Source organism: Lontra canadensis, unplaced genomic scaffold (genome assembly GCF_010015895.1).
Source record: "Lontra canadensis isolate GAN:19392208 unplaced genomic scaffold, GSC_riverotter_1.0 scaffold11, whole genome shotgun sequence".
Taxonomy (NCBI): Eukaryota; Metazoa; Chordata; class Mammalia; order Carnivora; family Mustelidae; genus Lontra; species Lontra canadensis.
In genome coordinates this window covers 3,528,863-3,556,222 of record NW_022631005.1, presented here as the reverse complement: position 1 = coordinate 3,556,222, position 27,360 = coordinate 3,528,863, and the positions used below count along the sequence as shown (strand labels likewise).

At 38.9% G+C, this 27,360-nt stretch overlaps 1 protein-coding gene across 5 annotated transcripts; it reads right to left on the bottom strand.

The window, feature by feature from the left end:
• PLEKHA3 (pleckstrin homology domain containing A3) lies at positions 1-27,278 on the bottom strand. 5 transcript variants are annotated; one of them, XM_032856008.1, is made up of 9 exons: positions 25,109-25,503; positions 21,023-21,075; positions 20,762-20,878; positions 14,680-14,835; positions 11,964-12,100; positions 10,251-10,415; positions 6,705-6,748; positions 4,535-4,650; positions 1-2,038 (listed from the first exon to the last, which is right to left on the bottom strand). In XM_032856008.1, exons 3-9 carry the CDS (start codon positions 20,781-20,783, stop codon positions 1,911-1,913), a joined length of 768 nt encoding a protein of 255 aa, XP_032711899.1. In that variant the 5' UTR covers positions 20,784-20,878; positions 21,023-21,075; positions 25,109-25,503; the 3' UTR covers positions 1-1,910. The 5 variants fall into 5 exon arrangements, with proteins under 5 accessions (XP_032711899.1, XP_032711901.1, XP_032711900.1 ...); XM_032856010.1 differs by lacking the exon at positions 25,109-25,503 and adding an exon at positions 19,888-19,929; XM_032856009.1 differs by lacking the exons at positions 21,023-21,075; positions 25,109-25,503 and adding an exon at positions 27,161-27,278.
• Positions 27,279-27,360: the final 82 nt, after the last annotated feature.

Genomic DNA, 27,360 nt, shown 5'->3' with positions numbered 1-27,360 from the left:
GAAATGATAGTATTTTATTTTAAAAAATATTTACAGAAAACTATTCAAGAACTCATCTTTTTGGATAAAGCAATAAAAAATGGATTTATTTCCTATGAGTTCAAAAGCCTGGTATAGTGTTTTCATTATAAACCTACTGGTTCAAAACAAAAAAAATACCAAACTGAAAACGCCCTATCAGTAGCACCTTGACTTTCATGATCTAATCACTATGCAAATTCTTACTACCACAAAAAAAAAGCAAAAATTCTGATTACTCACTCAACATGAAACTTACATCATTAAAATTTTCTCAAATCAAACATATGAAATACAACATATGAGCAGAAAAAAATTCCACTTAAGTCTAATGATCTGTGTGCTATTTAAAATCACAAATACTTTAAAGTAGCATACAGTTTATCTAAATGAATATTAATGTATTTAGATTGTTTATGTCCATTTTAAACTTATAATTACAGATTTATTTTTAGTGAAGTAAATAGCAAATATTAACTCTTTTAAAAAAGTCCTACATAAACCTACGAGAAAAATTTAAAGTGAAATAGGCCACACTAGTCTAAGCTCATAGGCAACAAACCAAAAAATATGCCTCAAAAAATATGCAACAAACCAAAAAAATATACAAACAAAACCAAAGCAATAAAGAACACTAACAGCACTTGATAAAGATTAGACAGAGTATCAATAATATAAAAAATACAATGTATTATATGAGGAGTTTGAATGCAAAAACCATATATTTATTAAACATGTGATTAACTTAAAAACACCAAACCAGTTTGTTTTAAAGTGCTCCTCATCCAAGACCTTGGACAAAACCATCCCTCCAAAATGAATTAAAAAAAAAAAAACAGTTTACAAGGCAAACACTGACAATAGGTATGGACAGGCATAGAAAAAATGCTATTCGTTCTTTAATTAAATAATGCCATTCTCAAGTGATGTAGAGCAGTCACCTTGACAGAATTCCTTTTTTGTATAAATAGTCATAAATTAAAAAATGTCCCTAGATAGTCTACAGCTGCAAACATTAATACCTTACAACAGCAGCTTAATGTCTATTTTAGGAAAAAAAAGCACTAAAATCCTCTTCCATTGAAAGGCATTTATTTCTCTGGTATAAGTGAGCAAGGTCACTACAAATTAACCTCTTTTCTAGAACAATGTAAATAACAATGTATACACATCTTAAATTTGGTAGGTCATAAAAGTTAGGATGCAATCATTTTTTTGATGCAACAGAAAAATAAATAAATAAAAGTTAAATACTTTAACCCAACATTTGGTATTGACAAATCAGTAGTGTCAACTTCACATGTGAAGGACAGCACAGTCTGGTTTTTAAAAAATCCTCAATATGTCACGGTATTCGGGCTAAAAATATTTAGAATATTAAATGTTTCCTTTTGCTTAAAGGAATACAATAGAATCTCCATCAAGCTGCTATCATAACTCATTTTTAGCTGGGGTAAAGTGACCGTCTGGTCCATGGCACAAGTTACATATATCACACTTCTGTCAAACAGAAACCTTATGTTTCTAAGATTTCATGTTTATAAGCTACAATACACACTGACTCATCTGTCAGTCCCTCACAGTTTTTTAGAAAAATATCTACATTTGTCCTTATGGAGGTCAAAATGTTACACCATCATTTGTTTAAAAAAAAAAAAAAAAAGATGCACATTCATACTGTGAAGTTATTAGGAAAATACTCTTGCAAATAAACTATATAAAGATAAAATACACTTCAAAGGTATGTGGGTTGTTTTTTTGTTGTTGTTTGTTTTACAGTATTCTATAAAGTGCAGAGAAATCCTAAGGGAAAAACTACTCCCTATAACATAGTTTAATTACAGCAGCTTTTGCATAGCAATACTTAGAGGAAGTTGGACACTTCCGTTTCCTCAGGAAGAGAAGGATGGAAGAGGATCTTCCGATTCAGATTTTTTTTTGGCCATAAGTCTGCTTTCTTCAGGAATTGTTGCTGATGTCAAATCTCCATTGAGTGTATTTCTTGAACAGTGAACAGGTCCTATGAAGAAATTAATTAAACGGTTAAACACCCTATCGATACGAACTCCAGTTCTCTGTGGAAAAAAAAAAACAACAACTTAAATTTCCTAGTTAGGGACATGAAATTCCTTCAGCTTCCTATTAATGTTTTGACTGTTTGCCTAGGAGAGAAAAATCTCACTTTCCTGCTATTGGCAATCATAAGGAGAAACTTCATAGTTAAGGAAATAAATTATGAGGCTACCAGAAGTAGAGACATTTGTTTTGTTCACTGCTAGAAGCACAGTTGGCACATAATGGGCAGTCAGAAATATGTGCTGAAGTGAATGTGGTCTTGGTTAACTATGGCTTCTTCAGCCTGACTGTGGTAATGCTGTTAGTATCCCCCTTGTTTTCTAGGGAAAAACAAAAAACAAAAAAATAAGACTTGAAAAAGGTTATATGCCTAACCCAAGATCACACAACTGGTAATAGAACAACTTCCTGAGCAAAACTGACAAGGTACCTGTCACCAGGAGTCCCTATATTTCCACGTGGAATACAACTCACAGAACCTGTTGCTGCAGCTGCGGGCTGAGAGCCCTGGCATGGCCCCACCTCAAAACAACTGCGCTTTTATATGTACATGGTATTTGATTTTACCATGAACAATTACTACTTTTATAATTTTCTTAAATCTAGTTAATAAAAAATAGAAGGCATTTTCTCTCTCAAGGAAAAGAATATTTGGGGATAAACATTCTTAGTGGGGCCGCCATTAAGACTGCCCAATTGCAAAACACGTACTTTCTAAAGAAGAGCACTAAAATGCAGTCTCCGCTTTATCAACTAACTGAGACACTAAACTTTAGGATAAACAGAAGGAAATCTAAGGATAAAACTTCTGACCTAGAGACCTGAGATACATGTATGTATATAAACAGGGATTTCATGTGTGTGTGTACATGTGTGTGCAGTATGTGTGACTGGTTCTGTTACACTCCTTAACAGCTAGCTATGGGAATGCCAAATGGACTCGGGCATGTGCACTGAGAGCTTATGGAAATTGTTTTCAAAAATCAAAACCAGAGTGCTTAAAAGAGAGCTAAGAAAAATGGCTGGATTTTTTAAAAAATTACTTTTACCATCACAAATGAAAATGATCCCCTTAGAGTAAAAAGGAGAGCATCTACAGAAAAGTACAAGGCAGCATATAGAACCCTTTCATGGGCTCTAGACTCAAAGAGTCACGTAAACCAGGCAGAAAGAACAAAGTAAATCAGAATCTACGCTACTTGCCTCTGGTAACTTTTCTTTCCACACCTAACCTCTAACCCTCTTCCTCTTATCTCCTCCAAGTTGTACTAAATCAGCCTGGAAAAGTTTCTTTCTCCTTCCCCCTTCCCACCCTCACCCTTTTTCCTTCCTTCTTTTACCCACTGTCCCAACTTAAATTCAAAAATGGCAATAAGTAGTGCTCTTACAGTGTTCTGTAAGAAAAATGGACAAAAAAAAATGTCACCATCTTCTAAAAATCTGAAAATGACCAGCAGTCCCTCTCTAATCTCCACCATCTTCACAAACTCTATCTTCCCCTCTCATTAAACCCGTTTAACTTTCTGGTTCAGTAAAACAAATGTTAATCAAAGTGAATTAGCTGGGCTCTTCCAGGCAACCTAAAGAAATTGAAACACGGTTTATGATGTCATTTCCACAAGAGAAATAAAATCTGTGTTCCAAACAACAGACTTACAAATTCTTGGAACACAACCTATCCCCTAAGTAGGAACTATATGTAATTTCCATCACACATGTTTCATGGTCAAGAGTAAAGACTCCGAAAAGCAAAAGTCTACTAATGGAGTCATAATAGTAAGACCTTATTTGTGTTCACTAGAAATCACGGTCACTACTGTCTAACTAGATATTCTGACATAGTTTCAAAGCTTTCTCTCTGAAGAGAAAATAACTAAATTTGAACATAAATCACAAAACCTTTCCTAAAGTATTCAATCACAGTATGTTGCCTCTTTAAAGAAAAAGGGAGGAAAAAGGTACAAAAATAAATGCTACTATAATTCACCACCACCACCTGAAAAATTTAGCCCTTTCAAATTATTTAAGTAACAATGCTGATTTTTTTTCTCTGAACTTAGACCTTGCCTTTATTTTCCCCTAGAATCCTACCCACAATTCACGCTTTCTTCTAAAATGTTTTTGAAATGTAAATACAGTGGGAGTAGAACATTACTAAGAGATTACTAAAATGTAGTGGGAAGAAAACTTTTGATGTTATATCTATAAATCAAAGATATGGCACTTACACAGATGTATTCAGCACTTCTTAGTTAATAACAAAGGTGTCTGTAAGAGGAAATATGAGCTTCTGTGGATTGTGTGCTGTTTGCCTAGCTCTGAATTAAGGAATGAATCCAAGGGCAAAGTACGGTGTTGACTCTCAGTATCCTGCTTAGAGGGCACCACAATAATTCTGGAGAATAAGCCAAAAAAAGAGACAGAGCCCCATTTAACTCACTATCTGGGTCTTCAAGAGAAATGTCATTACAAGAGTCTGTATCTGAGTAGGTTCTTCGGCGGCGCTGGGCGAGTCGGTGATGTGTAGATACTGGTTCTCTTACAGAGTGGCTACTCCTACAAAGTAAATAAAATGCATTACATTGTATGGCCTTAAACAAATGATAATACCCTTAACTGGAGTGGGGGTTTTTTTTGTTTGTTTTTAGAGAGAGTGAGCCCACACGTCAGTGGAGGATGCGGGTAGGGCAGGAGGGTCAGAGGGAGAGGGAGAATCTGGGGCAAGCTCTAGACTCAGCACGAACCAGACATGGGCCTTGGTCTCATGACCCTGAATGTATGACTTGAGCCGAAATCGAGTCAGACACTTAATGGACTGAACCACCCAGGCACCCCTTAACTGGAGTTTTAAATGACTTCTTTAAATGAAAGTGGAACTATTTTTATTTCCAAATTTTTATTTTAGCAACTTTTGATTCCTTCAGAGGTCAGGCCACAGGCAAGTCAAATCATTTAGAATCCAGCTGGTAACCTGAAGAATAAGACCTCTGAGCCAAACTAAATGGAAAGGGGGTAAAAGAAAGCAACTTCTTTTACAGAGAAGGGTCCAGTGAGACCGTAGACATATCAGATGGTTAACAAATTTCAAAAACCAAAAGTTATGACTTCACAAGTACATGTATCTAGTGTCAATCCATATCTGATCAAAAATAGCAGTGTGAAGGGGATAGGCAAGCAGGCAAGAACATGCTAGAGGTCAGCTCCCTGACAGCAGGAAAAACAAATAGCCCTGGCAAATAGAAGCTACAAAAACTATTTTTAAAAAAGCAGTCTGTGGGGCGACTGGGTGACTCAGTCAGGTAAGCAAAGACTGTCGATTTCAGCTCAGGCAGGCCATGATCTCAGTGTGGTAAGACTGAGCCCTGGTGTCTGGCTTCCCACTTAATGCTGAAGTCTGCTTGTCCCTCTCCCTCTGCTCCTTCCCCCACCTCTCACGTGTGCTCTCTCAAATAAATTAACAAAAAAAACAAATAAATAAAAAATAGCTTGGAACACTAGAAAAATCAATCTAAAATATCCAGCACAGAAGCAAATCGGCACCACTCAACAGCACTTCAGCTACCACTGTATGGAAAGCCCAACATTACTGTTCATAATGACTATCCTGATTTATCAAGAAAATATAATTTTAAAATTCTAATTATATTTGGGGCACCTACATGGGGCACCCACGTGGCACAGTTGGCTAAGCGTCTGACTCTTGGTTTTGGCTCAGGTTCTGACTTCAGGGTCCTGATCTCAGGTTGTGATATCCAGCCCATTTTTTTTTTAAATTCTAGTTATATTTTATCTAATAAGGTAGAAAGGATAAAATACAGTTCAGAAAAATATCTATCACAAAAATAAGTTTGTAAAAGGGATCAAGCTTTTACTTAACTGGTGAAACTCTTTCACTCCCTGACAAGATCAGGTATGTATACATCGCAGGGCTCCTCTGAGCACAAGATAGTTCAGAGGTTACATACTCATGGTGGGGGGTTGGAGGGAGTGACAATACTAAGGGCTCAGTTAGCACTTTTTCTTAATGTAGAGAAATAAAAGCTAATGCCACTACAATTTCATTGTTTTCCAAAGAACCAATCAGAGCAACTTAAAAGACCTACCAAGATAAAGAACACTTTAGTAGCCTGGGATATTAGCAAGATCTATCTAGAAGATAAATGTCTTAAATGTGTTGCTATGAATATATACTTTAAAGTATCAATTGGTTTTTCTCTTTTTTCAATAAGATCTTCAACTCTTAACAAAACAACAGATCAGAATGAATGTAAGACTATAGAAAGCTGTCATAAAGTAAGCCTAAGCTTTGGACCCCCCAGTACCTCAAAATGGATTTCTATAACCATCACTTAATATAATTTCAAACATTTAAAAAAGGTACAAGAGCTGACAAGGTGTTTACCTTGCTGGTGAATTTATTCACTCATTTTTATCTTCACTGACTACCTACAGGGGCTAGGCCCTCTACTTAGATACAATGCTAAGCAAATCAGAACCAGGCTCTGCTCAAAAAGTTGCCAACCCACACTACTTCATGTTAAAGGCCCAAAAAACTTCTCTGAGTAGGTATAATTTTGAGAGAACTTGACTAGAAGAAAAGTTTATTTTACCTCTCTGAACTGCAAGAACCAGGATGGCTGACAGAACGCTTCATCTAGAAACAGAAAAGGATAATGAGCATAATCCATACACCAAGTAGAATAATACAGTTCTGATTTATTATCATTATTATAATTAACACAAATCTGCTCAGAGGAAAAGATGACTGGCCAAGAAATTTATCTTTTATAAACTCAAGCAACACTATCAGCACAATGTCAAGCTCTGTCCCTAATAACCATTAATTGGAATCTTTCTCAACACATATCAAAAACAAGCTAGATTCTTTCCTCAGTAATAGAAATCAAATTTTATATGTATCCTATATGTCTGAGTGTGTGCTTATATATAAAAATATAAAAAATGTATATAACCAACCCAAAAAACCATACTATTTAAAGGAATATATAGCAAGCCACAAAATAATCTAATATCACTCCCTCTCTTTTTCTTAAAGGCCAGGAAAAGAATCTGGTAGCAAATCTTCTCTTTATAATTCATTATTCAGGTAGCTGTTACACAGATGTTCTAAAGTATGGTTTTCATGGAAGATGGCATTAGTAATTCAAGTCTTTAAAGAACTCAGAAGAAGAATCCTAAGTCTCAAATAGGTCTCTAAAACATGTATTTTAAAATAATTTTAAAAAACATAATTAAGAGCACTAACAAATATGACAAATACCAAATTTAATTTAAAAGATCCAACTACTCCACCAAAAAAATTGAAGGAGATCCCCAATTAAAATAGATTATTTCAATGTTTAGCAAGGCAGCTGAAAAGCAAAGTTTATACTACAGGATAAGGTCATTTGCTTTTACATGCAGGGGCTCAAGGGTCTTACAAGTCCAAGTCTAACATCTGAGTTATGTAAATGCCTGCTGTATTTGTAACAGGAGCCACCAGGTGCTCAAAGAAGTCCCAGTTGAAATGATAACAGATATGACCAACCCAATTTATAGTCCAAGAACACTAATATGATTGACATTAAGCTGCAGATGGACATTAACATCTCCTTTAACAGAAGTCAAGTCCTTTGGGATTACTCACCTAAGGACATCCCAACTACAATTATTCAATCTGTGGGTGAAATGACGATTGTTTGAACTTCTGATTATGATTTGAAATAAAACCGAATGCACATTTATTCTAGGAAGGGACACAGTAAGATTAACTACATAAAGTAGTTTAAAAATCAGTTTAGGGGCACCTGGGTGGCTCAGTGGGTTAAAGCCTCTGCCTTCGGCTCAGGTCATGATCCCAGGGTCTGGGATCGAGCCCCACATTGGGCTCTCTGCTCAGTGGGGAGCCTGCTTCCTCCTCTGTCTCTGCTTGCCTCTCTGCCTACTTGTGATCTCTCTGTCAAATAAATAAATAAATTTTTAAAAAATCAGTTGAAATAGTTTTAGAATTCTCAAATCTTTCATAGCTTTATTTTCTATTTACTCATATTATTAAAAAGAAAAAAAAAAAAGATTTTCCCAAAAAGACTGTCTGAACTTTTTTCCATGCTATGCCTCCAGAACTAATTATCATATGCCATAATTTTTGCTTGATGTATGAAATAAAATGGCAAAGCAAGTAAAAATAAATAGTCCCTAGCCAGTATTTTTTAGATTAGCTTATTGGACTTTCCTGTACTGCTGCTACTGATAAAAGGTTTTGGTTTAAAACGGAAAGTTATTATAGTTTCTTAGACATAAAATATACATATGACCTCTCTCAACTACAGAGCATTTGTAACAGAAGGCATTTTCCTCAGAAATCTAATACCAAAAAAAAGGCAGTTTTGAGGCAGTTTTATTGCATTTGATTTTATGAAGTCAAATACAGTAGAATTTGTAGTAAAGTCTGTACTTAACACCTTAAAAAACAGTGTAGCCCTTATGTATCAACCTCAGGAACACAGCCCTAAAACAGACATCTACCACCATACCATCCTGAACGCGCCCAATCTAGGAATATAACACTATAATATATATACACCCATCTCAAAATATCTTTTCTTGTTCAACCATAGAGGTTATTTCATAATTGTTTCATAACTGTTTTATAAAGCAGTACTGTCAAACTGTTCTACTGAATGCTACTGTCCTATGAGATGTTATTCAAAAATACACAAAAAGGGTCAAATAAATTTCAGAAACAAGACATACCACCACTCCTCAGAGATTCATAATACATGTTAGCATAAAAGAAGTTCTAAGAAGTCCTATGACAGAGAAACCCAATTCATTCAAGTTAATCTAGCATTTGCCAATTTAATTTTCCCATAAAACCCATTTTCATAGTATGCCTGTCCCAGGGGACGTTATTAGTGCATCACACATTGATTAGAAAACAATGATCTAAATAAATTCAGGTAATAATCTTTACTTAATCTCATATTGCTAAATTGGCCGGGGTGGATAAAAGAACCTAGAAATAAGTAAGTTCTATCCTATTCCTTCTTCTAACAAATAAGCCTTCAAGAAATTGCTAAAATAGTACCAGGTGACATTCTTCCTTCTATAAAAGGGCTCCTGGGATGCCTGCATGATTCAGTTGGTTAAGCGTCTGTCTTTGGCTCAGGTCATGATCCCAGGTCCTGGGATCAAGTCCCACGTTGGGCTCCTTGCTCAGTAGGGAGCCTACTTCTCCCTCTGCCTGCCACTGCCCCCGCTTGTTTCTCTCTCTGCCTCTCTCTGACAAATAAATAAAATCTTTTTAAAAAAAGTATACATATATATGTATATATACATATATATATACACACATGTATACATACATACGCATATATGTGTGTGTGTGTGTGTGTGTGTGTATATCTATACACACACACATACATACAAATATATATTCCTGAAAACACCTGGATGAAAGAAATGTAAAAGTTTCATCAAACTCTTGTCTCACCTGTGAGTTCTGTATAGCTTACCTGAGCGAGTTTATTAGCTTGGGAAGGACAACAAGTCCACTGCCCCCAGCAAAGAGTACTGGTTGTTCAGGGCAATCAGAAAGAAAGAAACTAAAAAAATCACCTGTGTTAAACAGGTCAGCCCCTTTGCAATGACCTGCTGATGGAGGAGGCCCTTTATTTTAGAGATGAAGAAAATGAGGTCCAGAGAGATTAAGGAACTTGCCTACTCAGAGGGCTCAAATCCAAATACTGACTACAAAATACTGTTTTCCCTATATCATGTTGCTTCAAACTCTTTACAACTCCTTTAAGATTTGATTTTATCCCTTTGCTTAATTTTATCCCTCATTTTGTCCCAAGGAGAGCAGTGCCCCCAACCTCTTCTGTGTCCCAACACCCACAGAGCATTTTAATATTTCCCCAGCATGCTGGGATAAATGGCACGGTCCTCCAAGGGGAGGCAATCAGGACCTTGGCACATTCTAACCCCAAAGACCTGAGAGGCTCCAACACTGAAGATGTTAGATCTGTTGATTCGATTTGTTGACTATTTCCCTCCCACTGCCAGTTTCCTCCCTTAAAAATAAAAACAGAAACAAACATGCAACATCACTGGGAAAAAACAAACAAACAAACAAACAAACAAAAACAATTCCTAACCATCTGAACAGGAGAAGGTGACACAGGAGAAACCAAGGGATCCGGATGGGACAGCTGAAACATCTCAGGTTTAAACTTGGCATTCGCTATCTTCACACATTCCTCAAGTGTTGTGATGAATGTATTACACGTGGCACTAAGCAGAGAAGAGGCTTCATTCATGTTCTGAAAAATTACGCAGAGTTGAACAGACTCACACATGACTACATGGACTCATGCACTATGTTCTAACCAAGTGACTAAACATTACCTCCAACAGACACCTTACTAGCTTGGGCAAATCTACTCAAAATATACTACCTTAGAAAATTAAAGCAATACAGGAATAAGAAATGCCTATCAAGCAAACAATGCATGAATTAGAGTCTAAGAAAAAATCAGTTTTGCATTTAAACCAAATACCAATCCTATTAAAAACTATGTACAAAAATGTATCTTAGATAAACCTAACTAAACAGTAATTTTCTAAGCATCCAAATTCTGAAGGAGGTGACAGCAGTAGAACACCCTGAGAGTTACTTAGTTACTTAGTGGCAGGCACAATTCATATCTACCTCCAACCCCTTCTCTTACTTCTTCCTTGGTAGAATACAAACCCCAATCTTTTTTTTTTTTTTTTTTTTTTTTTTGGGACAGCAATGTGTCCTGACCCTGGTGGGTGAATACAGACTGGTCTGAGCCAGTCATGGTTAGTCCATGACCTTTGTCAAATATTGGTATTTCTTCAGTTTCCTTTGACCCAGACCAAAAAAAATAAAAATAAAAATAAAAAAATAAGAAGTCCACTGAGGAGTTGCTGAGACTTTTGTTCCTGGATAAAAGCCAAGGACAGCAAATTGAGAAGGTCTTTTTCCACTCTGGTTATCCCAACTGCCTCCTGCACCTGTGTGACGTTAGAAGTCACCCTGAAGCCTTGGGCAGAGGGGAAAATTGAATACACCAAGAACGGCAGAGTGGAAGGACAGAACAAGCCCAAGTGTTCAAAACCACCACAGAGCTGCCGGAGCAAATGTGAGGGCACCTACCTCCAGAGAGCTTATGGTGAAACAGTAAATGCCCTTCTGGTTTCACGTGCCTGCAACCAGAGGTGACCTCACGGAAGATTACTTCCCACCAGGAGAAGGCCACGGGAGGGACAGGAAGATTTCTTGTCCCATTTCTCCCAAGTCAGGTAGGAGACTGGGAACCATGCCGGCCTCCCACCCAGAGAAAAGGAGGGCCCACTGACGCTCTTTTATCAGAAAGTGTGAACCTATTTCAGAGCTGGGCCCCACAAATCTGAAATTTGATTCCTGTGTTATTCTTCTGAGGACACTTTTTAAAAGTTCTTTGATAATAGCTAAATTATCACCTCTCAGTCACTGAAACTGGGGCCTTATATACCAAAAGAAAGAGAACAGCGGTTGCCTAATGATTCCAGTCCAGAAAACAAAGTCTGGAATGCTTCTTCCCCACCCCAACCTCCAAATCATCAGATTGGCTGCAAAAATATGCCTTGATTTCCCAGAGAAATGTGCTGCTTCCTGCTTTCCTCTGGTTGCACAGATATAATCTAGAAGATCCTACAGATATCCAGAGTCTGTAGTAGGGACAGCTCAGAGTAGCTAAAAACAGCTCATTTAGAAAATGCTTCTCTGTCATCCCTTGGGAAGAACCTCACCCATCAGGGTATTACAAAGCATAACCAGACATAAAGGGATCATTTCTGTGTACCTCCATGCTGGGAGATGAATGATTCTCATCATGGTGAACAAATTCTTGGATAGTATGAACTTGCTGCATTAGGAGATCACAGTAGAGGCGAAGTTCAGACATTTTGGTTTTCAGTGATTCACTGGTTTCGCTTATTTCTGAAGGGAACATATATAAACATTCACTTAGTTTGTTTTCATATCCTTTGAGCAATAAAACAAATGGAATCATTTAAAAAGTAAGGCAATAGATATAAATACCTATCGCTTATAAGGTGGGAGCTCTTGGAAATAGGATACAAGGGTCTTGAACAAATACCGTTTCTTCAGACAACTGGGAAAAAATCTGACATGAAGTTTAGGTGGATTAATTTCCAGAGGCAGGGTGATGACCACTGGATCTTTTTTTAAGATTTTATTTTATTTTAGGGAGCCTGGGTGGCTCACTCTTTAAGTGTCTGCCTTCAGCTCAGGTCATGACCCCAGGGCCCTGGGATCAAGTCCTGCATCAGGCTCCCAGCTCAGTGGGAAGACTCCTTCTCCCTCTCCCACTACCCATGCTTGTGTTCCATCTCTCACTGTCTCTCTCTTTCTCTCTCTCCCTCTTTCTCTGTGTCAAGTAAATAAAGAAAATCTTTTTTTAAAAAGATTCTATTTATTTTGAGAGAGAGAGAGAACATCTGAGTGGCAGAGGGGCAGAGAAAGAGAAAGAACCTCAAGCAGACTCCACACTGAGCATGGTGCCTGACAGGACTCAGGGCTCCATCTCACTACCTTGAGATCCTGACCTGAGCCAAATCAAGAGTTGGTCACTTAACCAACTGAGCTACCCAAGAGCCCCAACCATTGGATATTTTATCCAGAATATTCTCATTCCATTACTCATCTTTCATTTAAAAAAGTGCTTATATTTCTTCTTTTGTAAATGGTCTTTTCTAACCTTTACACATTTTTCCAGTTGTAATGTTCAGTTTTCTCTTATTAATATTCAAATTAATAATTTATGAAAGTTCTTACACATTAAAGATGGCAATTTTTCCCTTCCTATATACTGTATGCCCTTTTCCATATCTGCTGTCTTTCAGTTTTCTTTATTGTGCATTTTAACACAGAGAAGTTTTTAATTTTTACGTAGTTAAAACTATCATATAAACATCTATTTTCTTCCGTTCCTTCCATAACTTCGTCTTCATATTATACTGTTTTCAGAATGGTTTTATTAAGAACTTACTTTCTTTTCTTTACTATGTCCAGAAAGAGTAAATATCCAGCCATAATCTCAGTCATTATTTACCAATACCTTCTAAACTAGCAGTGTAAATAGCAGAGGAAGCAGGGAAAAATACATGTAGTAGATCCTGCCATTTCTCCCTTATTCCCTGAATCAGTGGCACAGCTTTGTGATACTAGCCACAAAGTCACTCTAGCCACAGTGGACCAAACCAGCTCTATCTGCCCATTTGACCTAACCTAAATTAGTTTCTACTCAAATTTAAGTCCATTCCTTTTTTTTTCCCCCAACTACAGTACAATACGTACAATGAAATGTAATGTCTTAACCATTTTTAAGTATATAGTTCAGCGACATTAAGTACATTCATAATGCCTACAACCATTACCATCATCCATCTCAAGAACTTTTTCAACTTCCCCAACTGAAACTTCACACCCATTCAACAATAAAGCCCCATCTCTCCCACCCCCTAGCCCCGGTCAACCATTACTCTACCTTCTGTGTCTCTATAAATCTTACTATTCTAGGTATCCCAGTAAGTGCAATCATATAATATTTGTCCTGTTGTGACTGGCTTATTTCACTTACCTTAAAAGATTCACCCATGTGTAGCATGTGTCTGAATATCCTTCCTTTTAAATGTTGAATACTATTCCATTGTATGTGTAATACTACATTTTGTTTATCTCTTTCTTTGTCTATGGACATTTGGGTTATTTCTACCTTTTGGCTATTGTGAATTTCCATTCCTTCTTATCCTACCCTTAGCCATACTCTACCCATGATGTTCTTTCATATATTTTTAAATGATTAAAATTCAATTCTAGGCTTTCATTTTTAAATACCCATAGTTTACTTGTTTTCAGTAACCTAACTCCTAGTATTTTTTAATTATTAAAATTATTATATTAAAAGTATTATATAATCCAAAAAAATAGAAAAGAAAAATCAAACAACTGCAAACTCACTCCCAAAATATAAATATGTTTTTTAAAGATTTTGTTTATATATTTGAGAGAGGGAGCATGAGCAGGAGGAGGGACAAAGGGAGAAGGAGGAGACTCCCCGCTGAGCAGGGAGCCCTATGCATGAAAAATAAGCCTCCTTCCTATAAACTACCCTTCCAAAGGTAACAACTTGACCAATTTTACATAGCTTTCCTGAACTGACCAATGAATGGATATGTAATTTTGAATCCTGCTCTTTTCCAATTATCATTTAATGTTGGGCATTTTCTCACATTATTAAAATTCCTTGCAAACATTCTACTGGCTACATATCAGCTTATATCAGCCTATACTTTATTGACCTGTTCCCCTAAATTTCAACCGTTGCATTGCTCACAAGTTTTTTTTTTTTTTTACTATAATGAGCATCTAAGCATGTAAATCATCTTCTACATGTCTGATTATGTCTTTAGGACAGATGACTAAAAGTGCACAAGACACTATACATTTATGTTTAAGAAAATATTCTCATCACAAAAGAAAAATATATAGTTTACCTTTTTCTTTTTTTGTCCTAGTATCAGTCAAACAGGCTTTGGAGCTCCCCAGAGCAACCAGCCACCTCTGTCTTTCCGCCGCGTTCACCGCCTTCATGTAGAAATGCTGCTCGCCTGGAATGATTAATTCCATTCTTGTGTTGTCTGCTGAATGGACTATGATGATAAACATGGGGGAAATACAGTCATGAACTTAAGTAATTAGGGAAGAATCAAACAATCACTCGTACACAGTGTTAGAGGTTTCAGACACCTAAAACAAGAAGTCGAGCTTCAGGATGCAGGCATTGCCTCTCCCTAAAGGGCTGTCTAGTGGCCTCTCAAAACCACATGCTCACATATTCACGCTGGCAGGGCGCCAAAGTGGTGCTGGCAAGAGAAAGAGAAAACAGCACTGACAACTAAAAAACTCCCTCTCTGGGGGGTGCCTGTACTACTTTCGATATACAGGCACTGTCACACTTATCACACAGGTTTTACTGATTTCTTTGAAAGCAAAGGCTGTGTTTTATCCCCCAAACCTAGGACAGTGCCTGACATTCAGAAGAAGCCCAATACATGGTAGCTAAGGCCACCTTCCATTAGCACAGCAGTCCTCAACTAAGGGCACATCATGAGTATTTGAGACCTTCTCTTTCCTACCATCCTCCCTGCTCTCCTAAACCACCCCCGCCTTGATACTCTGACAAAAGAGAACTAATCAAGGATCACAGTGAGCCAATCCCCAATCCTTGTTGTAAGACTAAATTTGTGCTACATCGTCCTTAATCAACAAGCATTTACTCAGCTCAGAGGAGTGACGGTAGAGGGGGAAAATAGGAGAGGAGAAAGAAAGGAGTCTTTGCTCTAACAGAGCTGACACTTTAGCCAGAGAAACAAACTGACACACTAAAAATAATCAAAACAACCAAATGATAAACTCTTTGGTATGAAGACACCATATGTAATTGAACTGAGAAAAAGTAAAAAAAGGTAGGAAATAAGCCTTCAGGAAGAAGGATCTGACAACAGTAGGATTTAGTTAAGAGAAAAACTGCATAAAAAAGGCCTAGATGAGGAAATAAACACAATATGTAGGGAGGAAACAAGCCTAAATAGAGCCTTGTGTTGTATTACATGGTAATGATATTCATGAATGGACAAGCTGAGTTGAGCCCAATTTTCAGGGACCCTGAAAGTCTGGAAGAAGCCTTAATTTATATGATTAATTACTGAAAATACTGATCAGAGGTACTATGGCAAATAGTGCCAAAAAAGCTTGGCTAGCTTATTATTCTACTTAAAAAGACCATCCTTGGATGTAGATAGTGAAATACATAAATATGCAACATTCAATGATGGGTGCAAAAGATTTCCAAACTAGGATAAAACCCCCAGGCTCCAAGAGTAACTCTTTTTTGGCTACTTGTTAATACTAGTGAAAGTATCAGTAGCTACCTCAAAAGAAAACCAACCTCAAATTTCTAATAATTGTTGCTACAAATGAAAATAAGATGACTCCATTTTTTTCTTTTTTTTTAAGTAGGATCCATGCCCAGTGTGGAACTTGAACTCACAACCCTGAGATCAAGAGTTGCATGCTCCACCCACTTAGCCAGCCAGATGCTCAAAGATGATTCCTTTTAAAACATACCAAAATTAGTGTATTAACCAAGGATATCCCCTCCAAAGTAGTCACCTGAGAAGACAACAAACTTAAGTACCAGGCTCCCAAAACACCGAATTCTTTAGCATAAAATGGACAAGACCTCTATATGCAATATGTAAAACATTACTGAAATTAAAAACCTAATTAAATATAGGAATATACCATGTTAATAGATCATAAGACTCAGTACTGTCAAGAACACAATTCTTCCCAAATTGATGTATAGATTAATACAATGCCAGTCAAAATTCTAGCAGACATTTGTGGAAATTTACAAGCAGATTCTAACATGCATTAAGGAAATGTAAAGGACCAATAATAGCCAAGACAATACTGAAAAAGAACAAAGTTAGAAGACTTAGACGATCAGATGCGAGGAATTATAAAGCTAAAGAAATTAAGACAGTGTGATATTGGCACAAGGATATAAAGCAGGTCCTTGGAACAAAAGACAGTCCAGAAAAAGACCCAATGTACATGGTCACTCACCTTGTGACAAAGACATTCCTACAGTGCACTAGGTGAAAGGCTGCTATTTTCTATAATTGATATTAAGTCAGTTGAATATCCTTTTAAGAAAAAATGAATCTTAACCCCTGCTGATACCATATATAAAAATAAATTTTAAGTCAATCACAGACCTAATACAGACAAGGTAAAACAATAAGCCTTCAAGAAGAAAAAAGATTTCCTCAGCAGGACATAAAAAGCTCTAATTTTAAAAACTGAAAAATTGGACTTTATTGAAATTAAGAATTTCTGTTTATCAAAAGATACCTTTAATAGAAAGAAAATGAAACCTACAAAGTGGAAGAAGACCCTCACAATACAAAGACTCGTTCGGACTATATAAAAAATTCCTACAAATCAACATGAAAGATAGCCCAATGTAGAAATTAGGCTAACGACTTGAAAAGGGACTCCAAAAGAAGAAAATGCTCAAATGGCTAATTAATATCTGAAAAAAAAACACCTCATCATCAGTTATTGAAGAAATACAAGTTAAAACCACCACGAGATACCATTATATACACTAGAAATATTCAAAAAATTTAAAACTGATAATCAAGTTTTGGAAAGAATGCAAAGCAACTGGAACTCTCATGCTCTGCTAGTTCAAGATTAAACTGATACAACCACTTTGGTAAATAGCTTGGCATTATCTGTGACAAAGTTTCTCTCCTTGATCGAACTTTAGTCAGGTTCCCTCTGCTTGACTAGGCCTGACCTTGGGCTTCCATCTCTGTCCTTACAGGGTCCAATTTTAGCAGGAATTCCGCTAAGTCAGTTTAGCCAGAATCCTCCACCATCAATATGTGATTACCCCCAATGTCTGAACAAATTCCTCTACCCCCAACATACTCCAGGTAATATCTGATCACTCCGGCCAGCCTTCAGCAAGAATCCTTAAGATCGGTTTAGCCAGAATGGCCCCTATTCCCTGATATCTTCTCTTAGTAATTTTCCATCCACCAATCTCCCCACCCCCGCCACTCCTTGGCTACAAATTTCCACTTTTCTTATCATATTCAGAGTTGAGCCCAATCTCTATCCCCTACTGCAAAACCCCATTGCAGTAGTCCCTATACCTATCATAAGAGACCTGAATAAAGTCGGCCTTACTAGCAAGTGTCAAGAATAATTTTCTCCTTATAATTCTATTAAAGCTAAATGTATGAATACAGAATGCCTCAGCAATTCTACTCCACTTCCAGATATATACTGAAGAGAAATGCATACATATGTTCAACAAAAGAAATATATAAGAATCTGTGTGGCAGCTTTACTCATTATAATCCCAAATGGAAAAACATATATACACATCAATACTAAAATGGATAGCCAAATTGTGGGATATTCATACAGCAGAAATACTACAAATCAATACGAATGACTGAACTACCATTACACAGAACAAGGATGAATTCCACAATGTTGAGTAAAAGAAGCCAACACACACTGAAATAAATAAATACTGATTTATTTATTTATTTATATAAAGAAATAAATAAATACTGATTTATAAATAAATACTGATTTATTCCATTTATAAAATGTTCAAAAGTAGGCAATATTTATCTATGACAATAAAAGATTAATGGTTACTTTTTAGAGGGATTAGTGGCTGAGGAGGCAGGATAATATCCCAGCATCTGGAATGCTAATAATATCCGAATTCTTTTTTTTTTTTTTTTTAGATTTTATTTATTTATTTGACAGAGACACACACAGCAAGAGAGGGAACACAAGCAGGGGGAGTGGGAGGGGGAGAAGTAGGCTTTCCGCCGAGCAAGGAGCCCGATGTGAGGCTTGATCTCAGGACCCTGGGATCATGACCTGAGCTGAAGGCAGACACTTAAAGACTGAGCCACCCAGGTGCCCCTAATATTTGAATTCTTATTCTGATTGATGATTACACGAGTGTGTGAACTTTGTAAACATTCTTCGAGCTGAATATTTAAGATCTGTTCCCTTTTCTGTATGTTATTCTTGAATAGAATGATTACTTCCAACAAACAACAACAGCAAAAATGCTGCCATAGCTTGAAACATTTTAGAATTGCCTTGGGATTCTACTACTAAGTTTTTTAAATATCCCCAAGGGTGGAGAATCTTTGAACTTTGTAGTTTGATTTCTGACTCTCACCAAATATCATTTGGAATCAAATCTGGGGAATAAAATAAGATAAAACCATCATCTTAAAAAAAAAAAAAAAACCTTATGCTTTGTGCTTTTCTTGTGCAATTTATAAATTGGTTCATAAGGCAATTCTTTCTGTTTTTTTTTAAGATTTTATTTATTTACATGCGAGAGAGAGAAAGCGCACGCATGCACAGCAGACGGGAGAACCAGACTCCCTGCCAAGCAGGAAGCCTGATGTGGTGCTTGATCCCAGGACCCTGAGATCATGACCTGAACCAAAGGCAACTACTTAACTGAATGAGCCACCCCGGGGCCCCCATATGGTAATTCTAAAAGAGGAGTTCTGAAGTGTTACAGGTGATGATGGTGCAGTTAAAAATAAGTACATCAAAAGTGAGTACCTGGAAAGCTAACACTTATTGGTATACATTTCAGTATGTTTGTTAAAAATAAACAACAAAATTATACCACATATATTTCAGGGAACATGCAGTAACAAAAAACTAGGCTGAAGTGTTTCTCTATCTTAGATAGCCATGATTTCCATTAGAACAGCAGTAATTCTCAACTACTGGGTGCGTGTTACAATCACTTGGCAGACATGTGCATTTTGGAGGAAGCTCCCTGGATGACACTGATCTACCCCAAGTTATGAATCACTGCTGTTGAAAGAGTCCCAGTGGTAGGAAGTCTTAAATGAATGTGAAGAACCAGATGTGTAGCAAGTGAAAATTCTATTTTGTCTCCATGGCTAAATCATACAATAAACTACCACGATTCCACACAAATTTAGCGGTCCAGCCCTGGAAAATGTAACATAATGCATTAGCTGCTGCTTTGGTTTAATCTAAATAAGAAAATGCACAAAGCAGTGAGATTACTCTGAAGTGTCTGACAGCTATGACCAAGAGCTCACCGTGTCAAAAGAAGTACTCTTCAGGAAGGACAAGTATCCAAGCTACAGAGTAAAAATGAAAAAGGCCTGTAGGTGTTTGATATTCACTCCTCTAGTGTTTTAGTTTTTCCTTCAATTCCCTGAAGAATTCAGTACTTTTTATCATTTTGTCTGATCTCTCCTACCTACCTGAACCCCCCACACATAACCCAATCACATGTCCAAATGAATCAACGGTCTATGAAACCTTCCATCATGAAAATTACAGCATGACCTATCACTTTATTTCTTCTCTTTTGGAAGAAAAGGAAAATATCTCTATTCCCCAGAAGAGCTTATCTCTGATTCAGCAAAGAACAGAATTTATGACTCTGACTTCATGTTTTATCAAAAACTATACAGAGCTTGCCTCATTATCTTCAGCTTTTATTTTTTTTTTTTTAAATAAGCTCTATGCCCAACGTGGGGCTTGAACTCATGTCCCCAAGATCAAGAGTTGTACCTCTACCATCTTGAGCCAGCCAGACGCCCTGCCTCATCATCTTTAAAGCTCAGCTTCTAATCTTCACAATACCTTTACAATGAGAATGAAAGAAAACACTTGTGGACTCCGTATGCTATTGAAATAGCATCCCCAAGAGACTGTTTTTCAGGTCCAAATTAGAAGACCAACACTGAGATTTTTGAATTTCAATTCAAAGTACATGTATAAAAGGAGAAATGCAAAAAACTGTGCTTAATAATGCTAAAGTGCCACTCTTAATTGCTAAGCAAATAGATGATATTAGAAGATCTCTATTGGACTAGAAATGCTTTTTTTCCTCTTTTTAGATTACAATGAAGAATGCTTTACTTACCTAACTTCAAGTTTCTCTAATTCCATGTATTCACTTACCTTTAATTTCACAAACTGCCATCTTTATACTTCCTTTGCTCCCTTTGCAAACATCATCTTGTGAATCATAGTAGGACAGGATTCCATTATCTAGAACAAACCAACGAGGCTGCCAACCTACAAAGATTATAAATAACAAAAGATTAATAAGAAATTACTTTAATCACATAGAAGTATATGATTTCTAAGATTTGTCATCCATGTTTCCTTGGTTCTAAAGTAACATTCTGACAATGAAATTTTTAATGGCCAAGTCTTAACCCAAAATGTTCTTGCCGCAATCCCACTTTGCTAGGAGAGCCTTCTCCAGAAATCTGTTGATCAGCATAAATATAGGGAGTAACACCTGTATTCTGACTCACAACCTTCTTATTAACAACCCATGAGACTCATCTTCAATAATGTTATAATAATATAATAATATTATAATAACCCTACACAGGGTAAAACATGACTTCCCCCTTTTCCTGAAGGGAATAGAGTTGGGTTTCAACATAATGAAAAAAGCAACAGAAACACAGATTCTAGCCCCAGTTCTATTCTCACTCTTTAGTTAGATAAGCTGAAAAAAATCTTTCCATTTCAGTAAATATCAAAAATTCTCAGTCTCCATGAGGGATTGAACAAGATGACCTCTCAGGTGCCTTTCAATTCTGCAATGTGACCTTCCCTCTTCTACATGTAGCCTAAGCAAACTCTCCTGCACAAGTGAGTGTTGAATGAATTCTAATCTCTTCCACAGAAGCTGCATATTCTGTGGTGATAACATGGATTTCCCACATTCCCTCTCTCCTTGCCTTGCTGTACACAGCTCAGGCAGAAATGCTAGAAACTGCAATCATTCATTTCATTTGTGTTTACTCAATGACTAGATCACACAACTGTCACAGACTTGGCTCTAAGGCAAAGCTGAGAATGAGGTTGATGGCTTTCCTCAGAGTTCAAATGCTACTCTTACAAGCCAAACTCAGTGATCCCTAAAATCTTATCAAGCATGCTACTAATTTACAACAGTTCACTGATTAATAACAGAGTGACCATGACCACAGTGCCTCACTGAAGCCAGTGTGACTCTCCTTGTTCTTTCTGTAACTATTAAATCACAATTCAGCCTGGTCACATTAGACACAGCCTGCTATATGCTTAATCAATTCAGTTTTTCCAGGGCCAAAGAGTACCAAGACAGTGGCAGATGGGAGATTCATTCTTACCCCCCGATACAAACGCAGGACTTATCTCCCCAAATGGCTTTTCCTGTAACACTTTTGAAATGACAGCATCGAGTCATCATAAAAAGGTTAAATTTCAGAAGAGGGAATGTCATAATACAGTTCAGAAAGCTGGATATCCAAAATAATTAAAATACATTTCAAACACTAGAAAAAATCTTATTATGAAACACTACAACTCCTAATAAGGCCTAGCAAATTAAAACGTTAAAGTCTTTTGGTACATGAACTTTATCTTGTTTATCATTACATTCCCAGCACCTAGAATGTGCCTGGCACATAATAGGTGCTAAAAAAAAAAAAAAGTATCAATGATTAAACCTGTGATTAAATACTAGAAAAGTGAGATATTACATGTTATCCATGAGAGTAAAGATATGCAATATATTGCATGAGTATATGTTGTATATTGAGTATGTACAGAAATGGTGAAAACATTATCTTTCCAAACACTAATTCACTGTGGCAAACAAATTATAAGCAGGGTGGTAAAAGTATACTCCGCCCCATGTCCAGGGTGCCTATAAGACAAACTGTGATTTTGTAAGCCTCCATTATTGAGATTCAATATCTGTTTAAAACAAATGAGTAAAATGACTCATTTATAATTTGTAGCAACTTGAAAGCTAATCATGCTTAATAAAATAATTGAGACTGTTATCTCTACACACCTTTTTGAAGAAATGTTTAATTAAAACAATCTAATTGATTCACACATTTATATAACAGAAGACTATATCTCTTTGAAAAAGATTCAGAGGCATTCTTAAAAAAAAGAAAAAAAAACAACTTTCATTTTATCTCCAACTACCAAATGTTACTGAAATCCTTATACTCTACAAAGAACACATTCTCAAAGAACACTGTCATGAAACTAAAAAGTTCCTTCAAGATCATTCAGTACAAACAGCTGCTCATTCTTCTGACCTAAGATGAACTAAAATTAATAATCATCATGCCACCAAGTCAAATTTATATTTTTAAAATGGAATTCTTCCAAACAAAGATTTCCTTCCAGCAAGCTTCTACAATGCATACTAGCAGTTAGCTTAAATGCTCTGCAAAGACTAAAAGCTTAAGCACATGTGGTTAAAAGCTCAACCAGCTGGTGCTCAGTGCCCTACATGAGAAAGATGGCCACCAATACCACATTTCGCTCCAGGAATAAATTATGACTCATGTCAGTAATCACCCATTGCTCTAGGCTAGCATTAAGTGGTTCCTCCCAAGACACTGTAGACACAATGTTTATGAAAGTTTGCAATGAGATGATCATTTGCATCTCAAAGCATAGAAACCACCGTCTTTAAAGTTAATACCGTATTTCAAGTAAACAGGGTAACTGTTCTCACAATTGCCCCAAAAAAATGCTTAAGAAAAAATACATACCTTGGTTTTTAAAAGCTTCCTGCTAAAACATGTTATTTATAGAAACAAACTGTTTGACATTTTAATGAGCAAATGTCAAATGAGCAAAATAAAACATGCATGTATGATAAATGTTAAAGCATTTGCTGCTATAAATCAGGCTTTAGCATTCTAGTTAATCTGAAAGAAAGAAGAGACAGAGAAGGGAAGAGAGAGAAAGAAGGAAAAGAAAAGAAAGAGAGAAAAAAGAAAAGAAAAAGAGAAAAAGAAAGGTAGGGAGGTAGGATGGAAGGAAGGAAGGAGGGAGCAACCCTAGCTCAATGCTTATGCCCTAAAGTGTTTATGGGCAGATTTTGCACATGGTAAGGGTGGACACAAGTTGAGTGTACCTGCAGTTACCAAGGCTAACTTTGGGTAACTTTTCAATACTTTGGGCAGAGTATAGAAGTGGGTAGGGAATCAAGATGTCTATATTACACTAGAACAAGAAATCTATTTTCTACTTAATCTTCCTTTAAATTCACTTCCTTTCCTCTAATGTGTTGAGATCATAGAATTCTGGAGTTGAAAGGCACCTTTGAAGATAAACTAATTGACCATCCTGTACTTCACAAACTGAGATCCTGAGAGGGCAAGTGACTTGTCCTTACTGTTGGTTGATGGCAGAGATGGGACTACAACTCAGAATTAAGGGTCTTTTTTTTTTTTTTTAAAGAATTTATTTATTTATTTGGCAGACCGAGATTACAAGTAGGCAGAGAGGCAGGCAGAAAGAGAGAGAGGTGGAGGCAGGCTCCCTGCGGAGCAGGGGGCTCGACGCGGGGCTCGACGCGGGGCTCGACGCGGGGCTCGACGCGGGGCTCGACGCGGGGCTCGACGCGGGGCTCGACGCGGGGCTCGATCCCAGGACTGTGGGATCATGACCTGAGCTGAAGGCAGAGGCTTAACCCACTGAGCCACCCAGGCGCCCCCAGAATTAAGGGTCTTTAAATGGGCCAGGCTCTTGGTGTCACGGAAAAAGCCCCTTCCCTGCTGGTCTCTCATTTCTACAGAAACACAAATTCTTGGGAGTTTTTCCTTCCAACCTGCTTCATGGTGACACTGACTGTTCCACTTCTGTGTACTGCACCGTCCTCCACTATTTCTCACACTTACCTTAATTCCAAAACATAAAGATAGCACGCGGACAACCAACTCTTAAGAGAATGTTATCTGGGAACAGTTTAACAACTTTAACAAGAGAACTTTTAAAATAAACCGTGCTAAAATTTTCTACAAATTTAAAAAAATATATAGAAAAGTTTCCCTAAAATTAAATCTTGATCTTACAGGATCCATTCTAGTCCTACACCCTGACAACTCAGTTATTAACAAAATGCAGAATCAAGTGTGGATAAGGATGGAGATTGCAACAACACATGCAGAGTGACTGGAAATTGTTACCGAAGCCACGGGAGGAAATAAGCATTATTACACGGGGAAAGAAGTGGTCAGGCACACTTCCCACCGCCAGGAAGGTGCGCAGTCTCGAACCGTCCCCTGCAGAGGCCAGTTCTAACAAGGGACGGAGGGAAGGATTAAGCCCGGGAAGCCAAAGGAGCCCATTCTCCGCGAGGGTCACTGCAGGCCAAGCAGACGGAAAGGCCCCTGACCCTCTTTTTCCGCAGCCTCCCCACATAAACCCGCCGGAGGCCCCCGCCTCTCCCCGCCAATACCCCCCCGCCCCCGCCGGGTACCCGAGCCCTCTGACCTGTGAGATAGTTGGTCCACTTGTACAGAACCCCCTCCATGCTTCAGAGCCCGGCGCCGCGCATCCTCCTGGCCGGGCGCCGGCCGCGGTGCTGGGTAGGCGCGGAGCCTGGGCAGCCCCTCCCGGCCCGCCCCGGCACTCCCCGGGCAACCCCGCCGGCACCGAGCCTCCCTGAGCCCGCGCGCGCACCGCCGGGACGTGGCGGCCCTTAGAGGCCCGGGCGGCGACTGCCGCGTGAAGCTCGGGGGCCGCGAGGCGCGGACTCAGACATCCCCGGGCGAGCCTCGGCGGCGGCGGCGACAAAATCACGACCGCAACCCGCCTTCGGCTCGCGCTTCCACCACACGGCTGTTCCCTCCCGCGCCCCGGCGTTCCCTCCTCCTCGCCTGCCTTCCTTCCCACCCCCCCGGGCTCCCCGTTTGTTTTCATTGACCCCGACGTCGCTTTCACTTCCTGGATGAAAGGGGCCGGCTCGTCCCGGGAAACCCCTCCCCGGCGGCGGGGCTGGAGGAGCGGGCGCGGCCTGGCTGCCGGGTCGCGGCGCTGGAGGCTGCAGGAGAGGGCTGGCAACCGCGGCGCACCCTTAACCTCCCAGTCTGGCCGCCTGACTCCTCCTCATTCTCCCTCAGGCCCTCGGCCGGCGGTCCGGGGACTCCCCACACTTCTCCCCCCGCCCCAGGGAGGCATGGACCCACCACGCCGTGGGGCTAAAGCCTCCGAGCCCTGGCCGGCGGACTCGGACTCCGCGGCGCTCTTGGCCCCCCGTAGCGCCGACTAACTGCCCGAGCACATGTCCTGGTGCGCGGTAGGTTTTCCTATCGCCGAGCCTCAGGTCCTTCCGGTGGTTGTTTCAAGAACGTGAAAGACTACCCATTTCTGTTTCCCTCGTACCCTCCCCAAATTCAGAGAGCCCAAGAAATTATCTCCTAGGAAGATATCCTTCGGGGTGCCGCTACGAGCCCTCCGGCAAGGAACCGTGAGGGGCCCCAAGAACAGTCACCACGCCGACAATTAACCTTAGATAGCCACGACTTCATTTAGAATATAAAACACGGAACCAAAATTGGAATTTATTTTTTTCTAGAAATAAAGACTTTCCCCTAGCTTTTGTGATTTTAAGAAATCCTGTTTGGAAATGATCATCTTACATAATGACAATAATTCAGATTTATGAAATGCTACAGGCTTTAAGCCAGGCAGGCTCGGTGCTGCGGTTTCGCTTAGCAGGGCCGAGGTACACGAGGTAGAACGAACTCTCTCTTTCCAGAACCTAATCCAGGCCTGCGCTGAAGCTTTTCTGGTTTGGGTGAATAGTCTTTGGGTTTTCACTTGAAAATCAGGTGAATTGGTGAACGGGTACAGAGATGGGTAGATGGTGGCGTAAAAAAGTCGAATATAGTTACGAGTTAATGACAGAATCCAAGTGGTGGCTGGAAGGCCGCAAGAATGGGGTAATAAAATTCAGTTTTTCTGTATGTTTGAAAGTTTTTCATACTAAAATGTTGGGTGGGGTAAAGGCTGGTTTTGTGTCAAACTTGGTGAAATCCCTACTGTACATTAGCTGTGAGACTGAAAAGGCCAAATACTCAAATAATTTCATTTCCTCATCTATGCACAGTGGATGGTTACCAACCTCGCGGAGCTGGTAAGAGAAGGGACACCGTCAGGTTTTCCCCCAACTCCCTTGGGCTCTCAAATCGAAGGCAGCCCCAGGCCGCCAGCAGCAGGTCCCCAAATCGCCGGAGTTGGCTGGTGGGAAACGCCTTTAAACGGTAGAGGAGCAGCACCACCTTTGTTTACTCCCGACCAGGTGGCCGTCAGATGGTGTGTGGCTTAGGCTGGGACCCCTTAAGGCGTGACTCCGCCCCGTGAAGGTGCTTTCAAGGGCATACCAGAAGCAGAATGCCTCCCCAGATGCCTGCCAGTGCCCTGTGGGTCTGAGGAGAAACCTTGTACGCCCAGAAATGACAGCCGTATTCTCTGACTACAACATCCCACTACCAGGCCGTTTAATTCTTTTGCCTGTTTCATTTTAGGAAACGAGATCATTACCAGCGAACTCTGAGGAAATCTTCTGTAAAATATGCGGATTTAACAAGAAGCGGTGCAAGTGTTCAGTACTGCCTTAACGACTAATGACAGCGATCCAAAGCCTCGGGTACCAGAGGGACGGAACCTGGGCGGACAGACGAAAATTCTTGAGGCTGAGCGCGCAGCCCGAAGGGGGCGGGGCTATAGGGCGCACCGCCCCC

Excerpts from the sequence above, each read along its gene's own strand:
- PLEKHA3 (XM_032856006.1), bottom strand. The coding sequence starts at position 25,148 with ATGGAGGGGGTTCTGTACAAGTGGACCAACTATCTCACAG. Across the intron at positions 20,879-25,108 it reads GTGGACCAACTATCTCACAG|GTTGGCAGCCTCGTTGGTTT; the intron begins GTCAGAGGGCTC and ends TAATCTTTGTAG. Across the intron at positions 10,416-11,963 it reads ATTCATCTCCCAGCATGGAG|AACATGAATGAAGCCTCTTC; the intron begins GTACACAGAAAT and ends GTAATTTTTCAG.